General features: G+C 42.3%; 1 protein-coding gene across 4 annotated transcripts in view; it reads right to left on the bottom strand.

Annotated features, from left to right (window-relative positions):
- The window catches only part of LOC122558193 (protein LSM14 homolog A-like), a 93055-nt gene extending 77740 nt beyond the window's left edge, over positions 1–15315 (bottom strand). Inside the window, exon 1 of one of the 4 annotated variants that reach the window (XM_043706512.1) lies at positions 15025–15315. In XM_043706512.1, the coding sequence (XP_043562447.1) occupies positions 15025–15145 (121 nt within the window). In that variant the 5' untranslated portion in view covers positions 15146–15315. The remainder of the gene's footprint in view (positions 1–15024) is intronic. The other 3 variants (XM_043706514.1, XM_043706511.1, XM_043706513.1) reach the window with 3 other exon arrangements.
- Positions 15316–15548: the final 233 nt, after the last annotated feature.

Here is a 15548-nt window from a genome sequence, read left to right as displayed (position 1 = left end):
AGTTCTGTATCCAAATGGCTAGTTCTCCCTGTATTCCATGAGATCTAACCTTGCTAATCAGTCTCCCATGGGGAACCTTGTTGAACTCCTTACTGAAGTCCATATCGATCACGTCTACCACTCTGCCCTTATCAATCCTCTTTGTTACTTCTTCAAAAAACGTAATCAAGTTTGTGAGACATGATTTCTCATGCACAAAGCCATGTTGACTATCCTGTATCAGTCCTTGCCTTTCCAAATACATGTACATCCTGTCCCTCAGGATTCCCTCCAACAACTTGCCCACCACCGAGGTCAGGCTCACGGTCTATAGTTCCCTGGCTTGTCTTTACCGCCCTTCTTAAACAGTGGCACCACGTTTGCCAACCTCCAGTCTTCCGGCACCTCACCTGTGACTATCGATGATACAAATATCTCAGCAAGAGGCCCAGCAATCACTTTTCTAGCTTCCCACAGAGTTCTCGGGTACACCTGATCAGGACCTGGGGATTTATCCACCTTTAACCGTTTCAAGACATCCAGCACTTCCTCCTCTGTAAACTGGACATTTTGCAAGATGTCACCATCTATTTCCCTACAGTCTATATCTTCCATATCTTATCATCTCGTGACTGGGGCCTGCAAAGTATTACCAGGGCCCTCCAGTCTTTTCCCTGGCTCCGCAGAGCAGCCTGTAATACATCTCATTAGGCCCTGGTGATTTATGCATCTGTACGGCTGCGAAAACCTCTAACACCTACTCACCAACCTTAAGGTGTTCTCGAATCTTACCACCCCAACTACAATATTTCTCCTCTGTGAATACATGAAAAACATTCATTTAAAACCTCCACTGGCTCCATGCGCAGTTTGCCCTTTGGTTTCTAATAATGATGAGGGTGGGAGTCTATTAAAATTCAGAATTCGTAGCCAATACGTCCTTATGAGCAAGAAGGGCAAAGGCACTAAGTCCAAGCAACCCTGGATGTCAAGGGATATTGCAAGTGTGATAAAGAAGAAAAACCATGTGCCACGTACAGCACAGTAAAAACAGGACAGACCCTTCATAAGTACAGAGAACGTTGGCGGTTCCACGGTCATTCTAAAAGATGAGCGACTTAACAAACAATCCAGATTTTTTTCAATATATAATTTCAGTTGCATTACACTAAACTTTTTCTATAAATTCTGTGTCTTATGATCTAAAACTCCAGAACCACCTGATGGAGCAGCTCTCCAAAAGCTCGTGCTTCCAAATAAACCTGTTGGACTATAACCTGGTATTCTGTGAATTTTAACTTTGGTTTCTAATAGGTCTCACTCTTTGCTTGCTAACTCTCTTACTCTCAATATATTAATAAATACATCTCGTGGTTTTTCTTAAACCCAACTGCCAAAGATATACTGTAGCCTCTTCTTGTCCAAATTTCCTTTTTAAATAACCACTTACATTCTCTATACTTTTGAAAGTCCTCTCCTTATTACTGTGCCCTATGTGGCATATAGTTCTTCTTCTTTATCCAACTCTCAATATCCTTTGACATCCAGCGTTGCCTGGACTTGCTGCCCTTGTCCTTCATACTCACAGGAACACACTGGCTAGGAATTCTCAATTTTAATAGACACCCACTTTCCTAATGTAGGCTCACCTGCAAGTAGCTGCCCCCAGTCTATTTTTACCGGATCCTGTCTAATGATAGTGAAATTGTCCTTCCCACAATTTAGACATTTAACTTCGACACTATCCTTATTCCTTTGCATAATGATTTGAAACTTACAAAGTTATGGTTACTATCCCTAAAATGCTCACTTGCAAACTTCAACCACTTAACTGACTTCATTCTCCAGGATTAGGCCGAGCACTGGCCCATCTCTAGTCAGATTACCTAAATACTGGCAGCAAAAGCTCTTTTGAACACACTTGAAAAATTTCACCCCATCTCATCCTTTCAGACCGAGGCAGTCTCAATTAATATCAGCAAACTTAAGTCTCCTACAACATTTGGAGTATCGTGTACTGTTCCGGTCACTGCATTATCGAAAGGATGTGGAAACTTTGGAAAGGGTTCAGAGGAGATTTACTAGGATGTTGCCTGGTATGGAAGGAAGATCTTATGAGGAAAGGCTGAGGGGTGATTTAATCGAGACATATCAGATAACCAGTGTTAAACAGGGTAGACAGTGAGAGCCTTTTTCCTCGGAGGGTGAAAGCTAATACAAGGGAACATAGCTTTAAATTGAGGGGTGATAGATATAGGACAGACGTCAGGGAGGTATAGTTTCTTTACTCAGAGAGTAGTAGGGGCATGGAACGCAGTGCCTGCAACAGTAGTAGACTCGCCGGCTTTAAGGGCATTTAAGTGGTCACTGGATAGGCATATGGACAAGAATGGAATAGTGTTGGTAATTTGGGCTTCAGATTGGTTCTGCAACATTGAGGGCCGAAAAGTCCTGTACTGCGTTGTAATATTCTAATTATAACTTCGTTTCTCTTACTTTTACTGTGATTTACGTATATCTGTCTATTACAGTTAGGAGGCCTGTCAAATAATACCAGAAGGGTAATTGCCCCTTTTTTATTTCTAAGGTTGACCCAAAAGACCTCATTTTGAAGACCTTTCTCAGATATTCACCCTCATTACTGCAGTGATGGTTTCCTTTATCAATTATACAATGCCCACTCCACTCTTCCCTGCCCCCAATGAAACTTATAAATCCTGGCATGTTGAGCTCCCAGTCTTGTCCTTTATCCACGCCGAGTCCAGTTGAGTTTCTAGTTAATGGTAATCCCAGGATTTTGATCATGAGGGATTCAGCGTTGGTGACACCACTGAACAACAGTGACTAGACTGTCTGGCATTTGTGTAGTGCAAATGTTACTTGTCACTTTCAGTCTGGATATTGTCCAGATGTTACAAAAACAAAATGCTGGAGAAACTCAACAAGTCTGGCAGCAGCTTTGGACACAAAGCAGAGTTAAGATTTCAGTTCCAGTGACTCTTCATCAATTCTGAAATTGTGACGTCCAGACACTGACATACCAACTAGTAGAAACTGAATATCCTCCTTTACGCTGTCAAAATTCTTCTCTGCTCCAAGGGGAATAAGCTCAACTTCTCAAAGTTTTCCTCGTATCTAAAATCCCTCATTCCTGGTACCAGTCACGTAAATCTCATTGGCATTCTCTCCAGGGCTTAAACATCCTTCCTTAAATAAGGTACCCAGAACGAAACACACCACTCCAAATGTGATTGGACCAATGATTTGTAGAGATGTAGCATCACTTCTTTGCTTTCTTTTAAGAGTATAAACCTTCTCCACAACTGGTACAACTTGCCTGGCCACCTATACTTGAACCTAGAACTCCTTCTGCTCCTGTACTCCCTTCAAACTTTTACGTTGCGACTCTATTGTCTCTCAATGTTTCTTCTACTAAAATGCAATACCTCACATTTTTCTGCATTGAAATTCATCTCTCGTATGTCTGCCCATTTGGCCAACATATCAACGTTTCTCTGAATTCACTCAGGATCATCCTCACAATTCACTATTCTTCCTGGCTTAGTCTATTGGTACATTTAGAAATTTTGCCCTCAATACTCATCGCCAAATCGTTACCTCACAAAAAGCATGGGTCCCTACACAGACCATGGGACCATCACTTTCAACTCTTCTCCTGTCTGAAAAACGCCCACCTCTATTTGGGATTGTGATGAACATTGTGGATCCCTGTGGTTTCGAAAAATGTAGGCCCCATTTCCTCATTCTCATCTGATGGAATGGCCTTCTCACCGGAGCCCAGAAGTCTACGAATAATTTCACATTCAATTTAAGTAGAAACTTGGTTGAGAAATTTAAATGCTTTAAATTTAAAGGTAAAATTCCAAAATGATGGTGACAGAGTGTTGACAGTGGACTACGAAAACATGGGAAAATATAAAACAGAAGATGATAATTCAAAGACACTTCAGGAGATTTCAAAACTCTCAAATAATTCTCATACTTGCACGAGAAAGATGCATTGCATGTCTAACTAACAAAGTTAAAACAATTGCCAAATTGAGAAGCATACAACATTGCAAACTTTAGGAATAGGCCAGAGGCTTGGGAGAAGATAGTGACATTGTAGCACAATTTCCGGACTTCGTTTGAAAAGTTTATTACACTGAGGATGGAACAATTCAGATGCAGAATGAAAACTAGTGGATGCATTCAATTTTGGTCACCCTTCTACAGGAAGGCCGTTGTGAAACTTGAAAGGGTGAAGAAAAGATTTACAAGAATGTTGCCAGGGTTGGAGGATTTGAGCTACAGGGACAGGCTGAATAGGCTGGGTTCATTTTCCCTGGAGCGTCAGAGCCTGAGAGGTGACCTTACAGAGGTTCATAAAATCATGAGGGGCACGGAATGGGTTAATAGCCAAGTTCTTTTTCTGCAGGGAGGGGTTTAAAGCAAGAGAGCATAGATTTAAAGTGAGGGTGGAAAGATTTAGGACGGATCCAAGGGTTAACTTTGTCACAGAGGGTGGTGCACGTATGAGTTGAGCTGCCAGAGGAAGTGGTGGAAGCTGGTACAATTACAACATTTAAAAGGATGGATATATGATTAGAAAGGTTTTTAGAGGGATAAGAGCCAAATGCTGGCAAACGGAACTAGGTCGGATTGGGATATCTAAATGGCATGGATGAGTTGGACCAAAGGGGCTGTTTCTGTTCTGTATGACAATATTTTACAACAATTTGGAAAAGAGTGTTGATAATCAAGCCCGACTATTCCACAAGGTGTCACTAAACTCAACAATGACCAATTTGCCTGACTGACTGCTGTTCGGGGCAAAACACATTCATACTAGGCTTTGTCATTAACTGTAAAAACAAATGTTTATTGTAAACAAACTTCAAGAACTATCCAAACCAAAATGGAGTTACTAATTTACGATGCAGCTTAAACTATACCTCGCTCAAACCCCATTACTTGTACACTAATTCTCAACTAAGACAAAAGATAGATGGTTCGGCACAAATATCATGGGTGGGGAAATAGAGAAGGGCAAATAGTTCTGTGGATCAAAAGTCCAAGACCACAAGATGAAGTTCAGTTTTTCCTTTTAGCAATGATGAAATGATGCTGTTTGCAGAGTGTTAGTCAATTCAATAAGTGATATGTGGACCTCAGTCTTTTCTTACATTCGAATTCTTTCAGTCAAGTCTCCAGTTTTTTGTTTTTTACTCATGAGAAATGGGAAGAAGAATAAGCCATTCGGCCCCTCAAGCCTGCCCCATCATTGAGAATGATCATGGCTGATCTACATCAAAGTGTTCTGAAGACACAACTCTCAGACGAAATTCCTCATCTCACAGTCTTAGAAGTGGCACCTCTTCATTCTGAGACTGTCCTCTGGTCCCACACTCTCCTATGGAGGGGAAAACATTCTCTCAGCATTAATACTGTCAAGTCCCTTTCTGTTTCAGGTTGTTGTGCCCTCACAGGTCTCTAACCAACTGCAGCTGGACCATTCCAAGGGCTAACTCAAAGACTCATAATACTACCAAAGGATGGTCATGTCAGAAAGGGAGTGAGAAGGGGGATTAAAACGGTCCAATCCGCCCATGCGGGCCCACCTGAGATGCTTGGCGAACCGTCCCCTAAATTTATGTTTCGTCTCCCCAATGTAGAGAAGACCACACTGGGAGCACCTGATGCAGTACCACAGGGGCTGACCAGACCCTCCAGTCACCACCCATTTGAATTCCCCTTCCCACTCTCTTTCCGACATGACCATCGTTGGCCTCCTCCATTGCTGCAATGAACCCAACTGCAAATTGGAGGAACAACACCTCATTGCCCGCCTGGGCAGCCGACAGGCCGGAGGACTCAACATTGAGTTCTCGGATTTCAAATAACCTCTCTTCCCAGCTCCTCCCCCTCCCTTCCACTCCTCCCTGCCACCAACCAGATTCAATCCTCCCATTGACTAACCTTTACCTGTCATCAGCTTTCCCCACTTGACCACCCTGCCCCCACCACCTGCTTTATCTGCAGCTCCCCCTACACCCAGCCCCAGACCTGAAGAAGGGTTGCACCCTAAACATTGACTTCTCAACCTCCTGATGCTGCCTGGCTTGTTGTGTTCTTCTGGTCTCCTGCCTGTGTACTTTGTCCAGAGACAGAAAAACTACAGATGCTGGAATCCAATCACTTTGGCAGGTGGAGTATAATGCAGGAAAGTGAGGTTGGAGGGAAGAAAAATAGATTATTTAAATGGAGAGAGACTTCATAACACTGTGATACTGCTATCGGGATCCTCATACACAAATAATGAATGGGCAAGTACAGCAAGTAAAACTAGTGAAGTAAATGGAATGTTGGCCTTTATTGCAAAGACGAGGGGAGTATAAAAGCAGGGATTTCTTGTTATAACTATAATGAGCAATGGCGAGAGTATAGCTGGAACACTGAACAGTTTACATCACCTTTAAAGTGCATTGGGGTCACATCTGGGAAGGCTCACTTGATTGATTCCTGGGATAAAAGGGCTGTCTTATGAAGAAAGGCTGAGCAGGTTGGGCCTATACTCATTTGGAGTTTCAACGAGGACGAGATGATCTTATTCAAACACACTAGGGACAGAATAGGTCCCTTAAAAATAAGTCCGGCAATCTGTGTGGAGCCACAGGAGATGGGGGATTTTTAAATGAATATTTCTCCTTAGTGTTTACTGAGCAGAGAATCATAGATGCTAAGGAACTAAGGGAATCAAGTGGGCACGTTTTGGACCACGTACATATTACCAAAGAAGAGGTGTTTGTAACCTTAAAGCACATTAATGTGGATAAATCCCCTAAGCCTGATCAAGTTCATCTTTGGACATTGTAGGAATTTAGGGAAGAAGTTGCAGAGATTTCTGCTTCATTTCTAGCCACTGGTGAAGTTTCGGAAGACTGGGGGTTGGCTAATGATGCCCCATTGTTTAAGAAAGGTAGCAAACAGCCTTAAATCAGTGGTAGTCAAGTTGTTGGAGAGGATACTGAGGGACAGGATAAACCAACATTTGGATAGTCAAGATCTGATTCGGGATAGTCAGCATGGATTTGTGCACGGAAAGTCATGTCTGACAAATATTTTCGAATCTTTCAAAGAGGTAATCAAGAGGATAGATAAGGGTAGTGTAGTGGATGCTGTCGGTATGGACTTTAATAAGGCATTTGACAAGGTCCTGCACGGCAGGCTAGCCATGAAGGTTAGTTCACATGGGATCCAGGGAGAGCGAGCTAACTGGATTGAAAATTGGTTCAATTGTAGGAAGCAGAGGGTGATGGTTTATGGTTGCTTCTCAGACTGGAGGCTTGTGACGACTAGTGTGCCAAAGGGTTGGTGCTGGTATCTTTGTTATTTGCTATTTACATAAATGATCTGAATGTGAATGTTCATGGCATGAATACTAAGTTTGTGGACAATACAAAATGAAGAGGTGTCATTGGTAGCGAGGAAGGTTAACAAAATTTACAGAGGGATCTTAATCAGATGGGGAAAATGGGCTGAGGATTGGCAAATGTAATGCAAAGCAGCTAAGTGTGAGGTGCTGCACTTCGGAAAGTCAAATCAAAGTAGGACTTACATGGTAAATGGTAAGCTCCTGAGGAGTGTTGTGGAACAGAGGAGAAAAAGTACATAATCTTTTGAAAGCAGTGAGACAGGTTGACAGGGTGGTGAAGAAGGCATTTAACATGCTGGCCTTCATCAGTCGAGGCAGTGAATTTAGCAGTTGGGATGTTATGTTGCAGGTGTCCAAGTCGTTGGTGATGCTGCACTTGGAGTGTTGTGTACAATTTAGGTCTTCCTGTTATAGGAAAGACATAGTTAAACAGGAAAGAGTGCAAAGAAAATTTACGAGGAGGTTGCCAGGACTAGTAGGCCTGAGTTATAGGGAAACGTTGGCCAGGATTGGACTCTGTCCTTGGAACAAAGAATATGAAAGGTGACCTTATTGAGACGTATAAAATCATCAGGGGTATAGATAGGATGAATGCACATCGTCTCTCTCTCTCCCCCCCCCCCCCCACCGAGGACAGGGAATTGAAAACTAGAGGGCATAGTTTTAAGGTGAGAGGGTAAAGATTTAAGAAGGACCTGAGGGGCAACTTCTTCACACAGAGAGTGGTGCATATATGGAATGGACTGCACAAGAAAGTGATTGAGGCAGGTACAGTAGCAACTTTTAAAAGCCATTCGGATAGGTACATGGATAGGAACATGGATGGGAAGGGTTTAGAGGGACCAAAATGAGGGCAATTGGAACTAGCTGAATAAGCACCATGGTTAGCATGGACCAGTTTGGGCTGAAGGGCCTGTTTCCGCTTTGTATTGTACTATGAATCTATCCTGAGAGAGACTGGGGTATTACAGGGCAGATGCCGAAAGGATGCTCCGCTTCACAGGGAAATCTGAAGCTCGGATGACAGTTTCAAATGGAAGAGTAAAGAGAGATAAAGAGGAATTTCTAAGGGTTACGCATCTTCGGAATTCACCACCATTGACAGGAGTGGAGGGTGGATTAGAGGGTAGGCACAAAGGTGAAATTATACCCAATCAGATCAGCCATGATTTTGTTGAATATGAAGCAGGTTCAAAGGGCCAAGTGGCCTACTTCTATTTCTTATTTTCTACGTTTCTCTCAGAATATAATACATGATCAGGAGTAGGCCATTTAAAACTGCTCTGCCATTCAATATGATTATGGCTGATAATCTAACTCAGTACCCTGCTCCTACTTTCTCCCCATTCATTTGGTCCCTTCAGCCCCAAGAGCAATATCACGTTTTAGCCTCAACAGTATTCTGCGGTAGAAAATTCCATAAGGTCACCACTTTCTGGTTGAAGACATCTCTCACTTAGGTCTTAAATGGCCTATCCTGTATCTTTAGACTTTGACCCAGGTTCTGGGCTCAGTAATACGGAACATCCTTCCTGCATTTACCATGTAGTCCTGATGGAATCTCAGAGAAACCTATGAAATTATTCCACTACATTTTCTAAACTCTAAGGAATTAGTCCTAACAAATTCATTCTCTCATCATGTCAGTCCTGCAATCCCAGGAATCAGTTTGGTAACATCTGTTACACCCCCTCTATAGCCAGAACATCCTTCCTTAGATCAGGAGACCAAACTTGCACACAATACTCCAAGTATGGTCTTACCAAGGCCTTGCACAACTGCAGCACAATATCTCTGCTCCTGTACTCAAATCATCTCACTTTATCATTTGCCTTCTTCACCACCTAATGCACCTGCATGCTTACACTCAGTGACTGGTGTACAGCACCACATTGGTCTTGTTGCACCTCCCCCTTTTCCAATTTAATTGCCATTCAGATATTCATCTGCGTTCCTACTTTTTGGTACCAAAGTAGGTTAGCTCATATTTATCCGCATTATACTTGATCTGTTGTGTATCTACCCACTCAAGTTGTCCAAATCACACTGAAGCATCTCTGCATTTTTCTCAGTTCACCCTCCCATCTAGCTGTCCTAAGCTCCTATGGTCCAATCGTGACCTTACTCACTGCCTCCACATCTAAGGTAAGGAGCCTAAAATGCTACATTGGGCTTTGACACAGCATCTATGTGTTGAAGTGAATGTTAGGAATCATCTTTAATACATGATACATCAGGAAAAAAAAATAGATCTTATCCCAATCCATCCCATTGTCACCAAGTAAATGTTGCTGACCACTGAATTCTCAAAGGCAGTCAGAACAGACATAGACTATCTTTACTTCAATCAAAAAGCTCAGGGCAGTCATCAGTTCAGATTTCTCTTTTTGCCTTCCTAATCTCAAAAACAACTGATCAGAAATGATTCTCTCAAACGAATGCTCAAAGGCCAAAGACTGAATGAATTTTACAATAGTGTTAACTAAGTGAATAAACAAAATAGCTTGTCTGACAATTCTTTAAGTAAAAAGTGAAATAACAGAAGTGTTTTAATCCAATGATTGTGGACAAGTTACCAGGAACCTTTCTAATATCAATGAAAGTTCAGACCTTGTTTACATGTGCTCACATGGCCAGCACAAGGTCAGACTCGTCTGATCACTTCAGAATGCATCCTTTCCTTCCCGTGATTCATACAAAAATATTGCCCAGTGGCAACAATACTATTTGCTGCTGGGGAAGCTGACATTGTCTTTCAGGCTTTGGGACAAGGTGCTCCCCAAAGGTGTCACAATATTGGCAAGTTTGGTCAAAAAAAAACAGGTGACTACAGGAAACCTTAATTTAACACAGTGATTGGATTTGATCGGTTAGAGACAAGATGTTCTCACCTTTTAGGTGTTATAAATCTAAGACAGTAATAAATCCACTTGAGGATTCGGGAGAAATTTCTTTACCCACACTGTAGTGAACATGTGGAATAGGGAGGAGACATGAAACTAGTTTGTTGTGCTCTTATTCACCCCATACAGTTCTGCAAATCTAATACAATATTTAACATGATTGAGGCCGAAGATCAGCCCCAAGTCCACTTTCCTGTTCATTTCCATGTCTCTCAATCAGTGTCACGGCACGGTGGCTCAGTTGTTAGCACTGCAGCCTCACAGCACCAGGGACCTGGGTTCGATTCCCACCTCGGGCGACTGTCTGTATGGACATTCTCCCTGTGTCTGCGTGGGTTTCCTCCAGATGCTCCAGTTTCCTCCCACAGTCCAAAGATGTGCAGGTTAGGTGAATTGGCCGGTATTCAGGAATACCTAAGTTAGATGTCTTCGTCTGGGATAAATGTAGGGGAATGGATCTGGATGGGTTACTCATCGGAGAGTCGGTGTGGACTTGTTGGGCCGAAGGGCCTGTTTCCACACTGTTGAAATTCTACATCTAAATTTCCTGACACAATGAATGTATTTATTACGGAGAGATTTTTAATCATGGAACCTATGCAACTCTCAGACACAGAAGTCCAAAGACTCTCAATCTTAGACTGATCGTTTCTCATTTTAGTTTTCAATGATTGTCTTTGTATTCCTCAGTCCATGCCAGCATTCCAGATTACTCAGGCAGGGAGAAAGCCTCAACTGCTAGCCCATTAAACTCCTTGTTAATCTTATATATGTTTAAATCAGAACACCTAATAACACCAGAAAATGTGCTTCATTTGCTCAGCTTCTAATCATTGGACAAATACCTGATGTCACAAATCAAATTCGTGAATCTCTGCCCTTCAATTCCAAGGCAGGTACACGTTTCCTTAATACACATTTAATTGGGCAAGTACAAGGGAGAAAAGAATGTTAATACATGATGTTGGGACAAGACGATAAAACGGAAGAAAATGGGTGGCACGTTGGCTCAGTGGTTAGCACTGCTGCCTCACAGCGCCAGGGATCAGGGTTTAATTTCATCCTCGGGTGACTGTGTGGAGTTTTCACGTTTTCCTTGTGTGTTTCCTCCAAATACACCGGTGTCCTCCCACAGTCTAAAGACATGCAGGTTAAGTGGATTGACCATGCTATATTTTCCATAGTGTCCAGGGATGTGTAGGCTGGGTGGATTAGCAATAGGAAATGCTGGGTTACAGGGATATGGTTAGGGGGTGGGTCGGGTGGAATGGTCTTCAGAAAGTTGGCGTGGACTTGGTGGTCCAAATGGCTTTCTTTCAATGTATGATTCTATACTTTGTCACTGAAAAAGAGTTTTTAAAAAGATGTAGGATTCAAGGCATGACAGACAGCAGCATTGATGGCACATGTGCATTTTGAGACACAGTGGACGTTCTGCTATAACGCCATTTCATCACAGTGCAAATTAGCTATAACATGATTGACGAATTGTGGATGTTGTTTGGTCAACACAAACGTTCTACTGATCTTGTACAGCACAATTGTTTCTAGCAGGTTTCTAAATCTTCTCAAAACTCGCTAAGTTTTCCATAGCGCGAGGTTGAAGAGAAACAACTATTGCATTATAGCAAAATGTTGTGGTTCTGTTCGCCGAGCTGGAAGCTTTTGTTGCAAACGTTTCGTCCCCTGGCTAGGCGACATCATCAGTGCTTGGGAGCCTCCTGCGAAGCGCTTCTTTGATGTTTCCTCCGGTGTTTATAGTGGTCTGTCCCTGCCGCTTCCGGTTGTCAGTTTCAGCTGTCCGCTGTAGTTGTTGGTATATTGGGTCCAGGTCGATGTGTTTGTTGATGGAGTTTGTGGATGAATGCCATGCCTCTAGGAATTCCCTGGCTGTTCTCTGTCTGGCTTGCCCTATGATAGTAGTGTTGTCCCAGTCGAATTCATGTTGCTTGTTGTCTGCGTGTGTGGCTACTAAGGATAGCTGGTCGTGTCGTTTCGTGGCTAGTTGATGTTCATGTATGCGGATTGTTAGCTGTTTTCCTGTTTGTCCTATGTAGTGTTTTGTGCAGTCCTTGCATGGTATTTTGTACACTACATTAGTTTTGCTCATGTTGGGTATCGGGTCCTTCGTCCTGGTGAGTTGTTGTCTGAGAGTGGCTGTTGGTTTGTGTGCTGTTATGAGTCCTAGTGGTCGCAGTAGTCTGGCTGTCAGTTCGGAAATGCTCTTGATGTATGGTAGTGTGGCTAGTCCTTTGGGTTGCGGCATGTCCTCGTTCTGTTGTCTTTCTCTTAGCTATCTGTTGATGAAATTGCGCGGGGTATCCGTTTTTGGCGAATACATTGTACAGGTGTTCTTCTTCCTCTTTTTGCAGTTCTGGTGTACTGCAGTGTGTTGTGGCCCTTTTGAAACGTGTCTTGATGCAACTTCTTTTGTGTGTGTTGTGTACAAAATCCCATGCAAGGACTGCAAAAAACACTACATAGGACAAACAGGAAGACAGCTAACGATCCGCATCCATGAACACCAACTAGCCACGAAACGACACGACCAGCTATCCTTAGTAGCCACACATGCAGATGACAAGCAACATGAATTTGACTGGGACAACATTACTATTAGGACAAGCCAAACAGAGAACAGCCAGGGAATTCCTAGAGGCATGGCATTCATCCACAGATTCAAATCAATAAGCACATCGATCTGGACCCAATATACCGGCCACTGCAGTAGACAGCTGGAACTGACAACCGGAAACGGCAGATTCAAACCACTGTAAATGCCGGAGGAAACATCACAGAAGCGCTTCACAGGAGGCTCCCAAGCACTGAGGATGTCACCTAGAAGGGGACGAAACGTCTGCCACACAAATTCCCAGCTCGGCGAACAGAACCACAACAACGAGCACCCGAGCTATAAATCTTCTCACAAACTTTGAGGATTCTCATGTTATCAATTCAAATCCTGGACAACTTCAGGTCTCACTTACAGACGTCAGTTAATAGAAGCATACATTGTACAGAAGCAAGGTTGTTTCATTCAACTGATAGTACACAATACACCAGTTGAACGAGATTAATGTTTTCTTTCTGAGTACAGACTTTAGGAAGATTTTGAAATCAGTGCAGATAGATCTACAAAGTTTCTCATTCCAGGGATCAGTTACAAGTTTAAATTGGTGAAACTGGGGCAGTTCTCCCTTTTTGTGAAGAGATTTGATTGAATGCATCTACTCAATGTACAAAGGAATTGTTCCCATGAGCAGAGGGGTTGAAAACTGGAGGGGACAAATTTAAGGAGATTAGCAAAAGACCAACAGTGCTGTGAATTATTTTTGTTGTATTCAGGGTGTAATCTGGAATGCAATACCAGAAAAGATGGAGAAAGCAGATTCCATCATGGCCTTAAAAAGAAAACTAGATGGACAAAATCTGCAGGGCTACAGAGAACAAACAGAAAAATGAAACCTATTAAACTGTTTGAACAAAGGGCTGCCACAGACAGAATCGCTTTCTTTTTATATTCCACAAATTTATGAAATTGTTCTAGATTAATTGTGTTGTGGTGCCGACTCCAATTATAGATAAATTCCAATTCTTAAAAACGCAACGTTAGATAGTCAAAGTCTTATTAAAGAGCACACGTTTTGTCAAAATCATTGTAGGCAAAACAAACAAAAGTCAAACCTTATTAGATGTTCCAGAATGAAAAGTGTTTTAGATTTTCTAGTTTGTTGGAAGCCTGTCACTATTGAACTAACCCCTCTCAACAGAAAGACAGATGCATATTTAATTCAAGTAATCAGACAGATCAATGCCATTTGAAGTGCATTTTTATACTTCTAGCTAAAACACTTCCTCAGAAAATTACCATCTCAAATCAATCCAACATCTTCACAGATTAATTAAAATCTAATTTCTTTTGGTATATTTTTCAAGAAAAAGGGGGCGGGGGGAATTGATAACACGTTACCTTCTAATAACTAGACAAAAATAAACTCAAAACATGAAATTCTGAATGGTGAAGATTTACAACTTCAAAATAGCAATTAGGATATTGTTTCATTATAACTAGATAAATGCAAGTTACTGCAACCAACATTTTAAAAGTTTGCGCATTGAATCGTCCGTATTACACTTTGGTTTGAGAAGACTGCAACATAAACATTACAAACACTAAACTGGGGATGAGAGCCACAACAACGGAGGCTCCTTGGGACAATGAACTGTAGAGAACAAGAGCGCATCTGATTTGACGAATACATCGTATTGATTTAGAAGCCATTCATTTTAAAATTGATGAGTTATATAAATAAATATTAAAAAGAAATGTTAGTTATTTTTATGGTGATATGGGTAGCAGGTTGTTTTTAAAACCAACGACCACTCCCCACTTTCTTTACCACATCCAATTAGAATATATAGATAAAATTCACATTCCCCACCTCCCTGGCCAAGACAGTAAGAAAACAGCCAAATTAATGCTCAGGTTGAAATACAATTAAATACACTTGACGGAACTGAAGCTCTTGTTGACAAATCCCGCCATTTTAGTTTTTTTAACAAGGGATAAACTGCTCGAGGTTTAAATTTAAAAACAAAATTTCGCGATAAGATGTCGAAATGTGAGAGATTATTATAAACCAGAGTTATTCAGATGAGATGGGGCCGTGTTCCTAGGCCCGGCGCCTTCCGCTCTACGCCATTTACCTTTGGCTAAAGCGACGGTCGAGTTCTCGGTGTCGATGGTGTACAAAATCCCCTCATATCGGATCTCTGCCTTGGAGATCAGGCTGATTTTACTACCGATGTAAGGAGTACCCCCACTCATGATGGCAGTTGTGCAGTGCCCACCACTCTCCGAGCGAGTTGGAGCAGCGGATGAATGCGGATTGCCTCTGCCGTCCCGCTCCGGCCTTTCCCTTTCTCTCTCCCCCCTGTTCCGTGACGTTCGCTCAGTCAGCAGCCAACATGGCTGCCTTCATATTCCAGTGACCAGACCCTTCCCCCACTCGGCCAGCCTTTCCCTTCTCTCCCTGCACAACACCAGCAGCACTCTATGCAGAATGAAATCTTAAAAGATGTAAAACAAGCATCTCTCTGGGAAACCTGTAACATCATGGCTCTGCAACATTAACTCAAAAACACTGCTCGACAAGTTAACTTTTCCAAATCGTTGAAGAAATCTGGAATAAAAGTTGTGAGGGAAGACTGAATAAAAAGTTAGGTGCGAT

Source organism: Chiloscyllium plagiosum, chromosome 17 (genome assembly GCF_004010195.1).
Source record: "Chiloscyllium plagiosum isolate BGI_BamShark_2017 chromosome 17, ASM401019v2, whole genome shotgun sequence".
Classification (NCBI taxonomy): Eukaryota; Metazoa; Chordata; class Chondrichthyes; order Orectolobiformes; family Hemiscylliidae; genus Chiloscyllium; species Chiloscyllium plagiosum.
The sequence above is the reverse complement of the archived record's forward strand: the minus strand, read 5'-3'. Positions and strand labels throughout refer to the sequence as shown.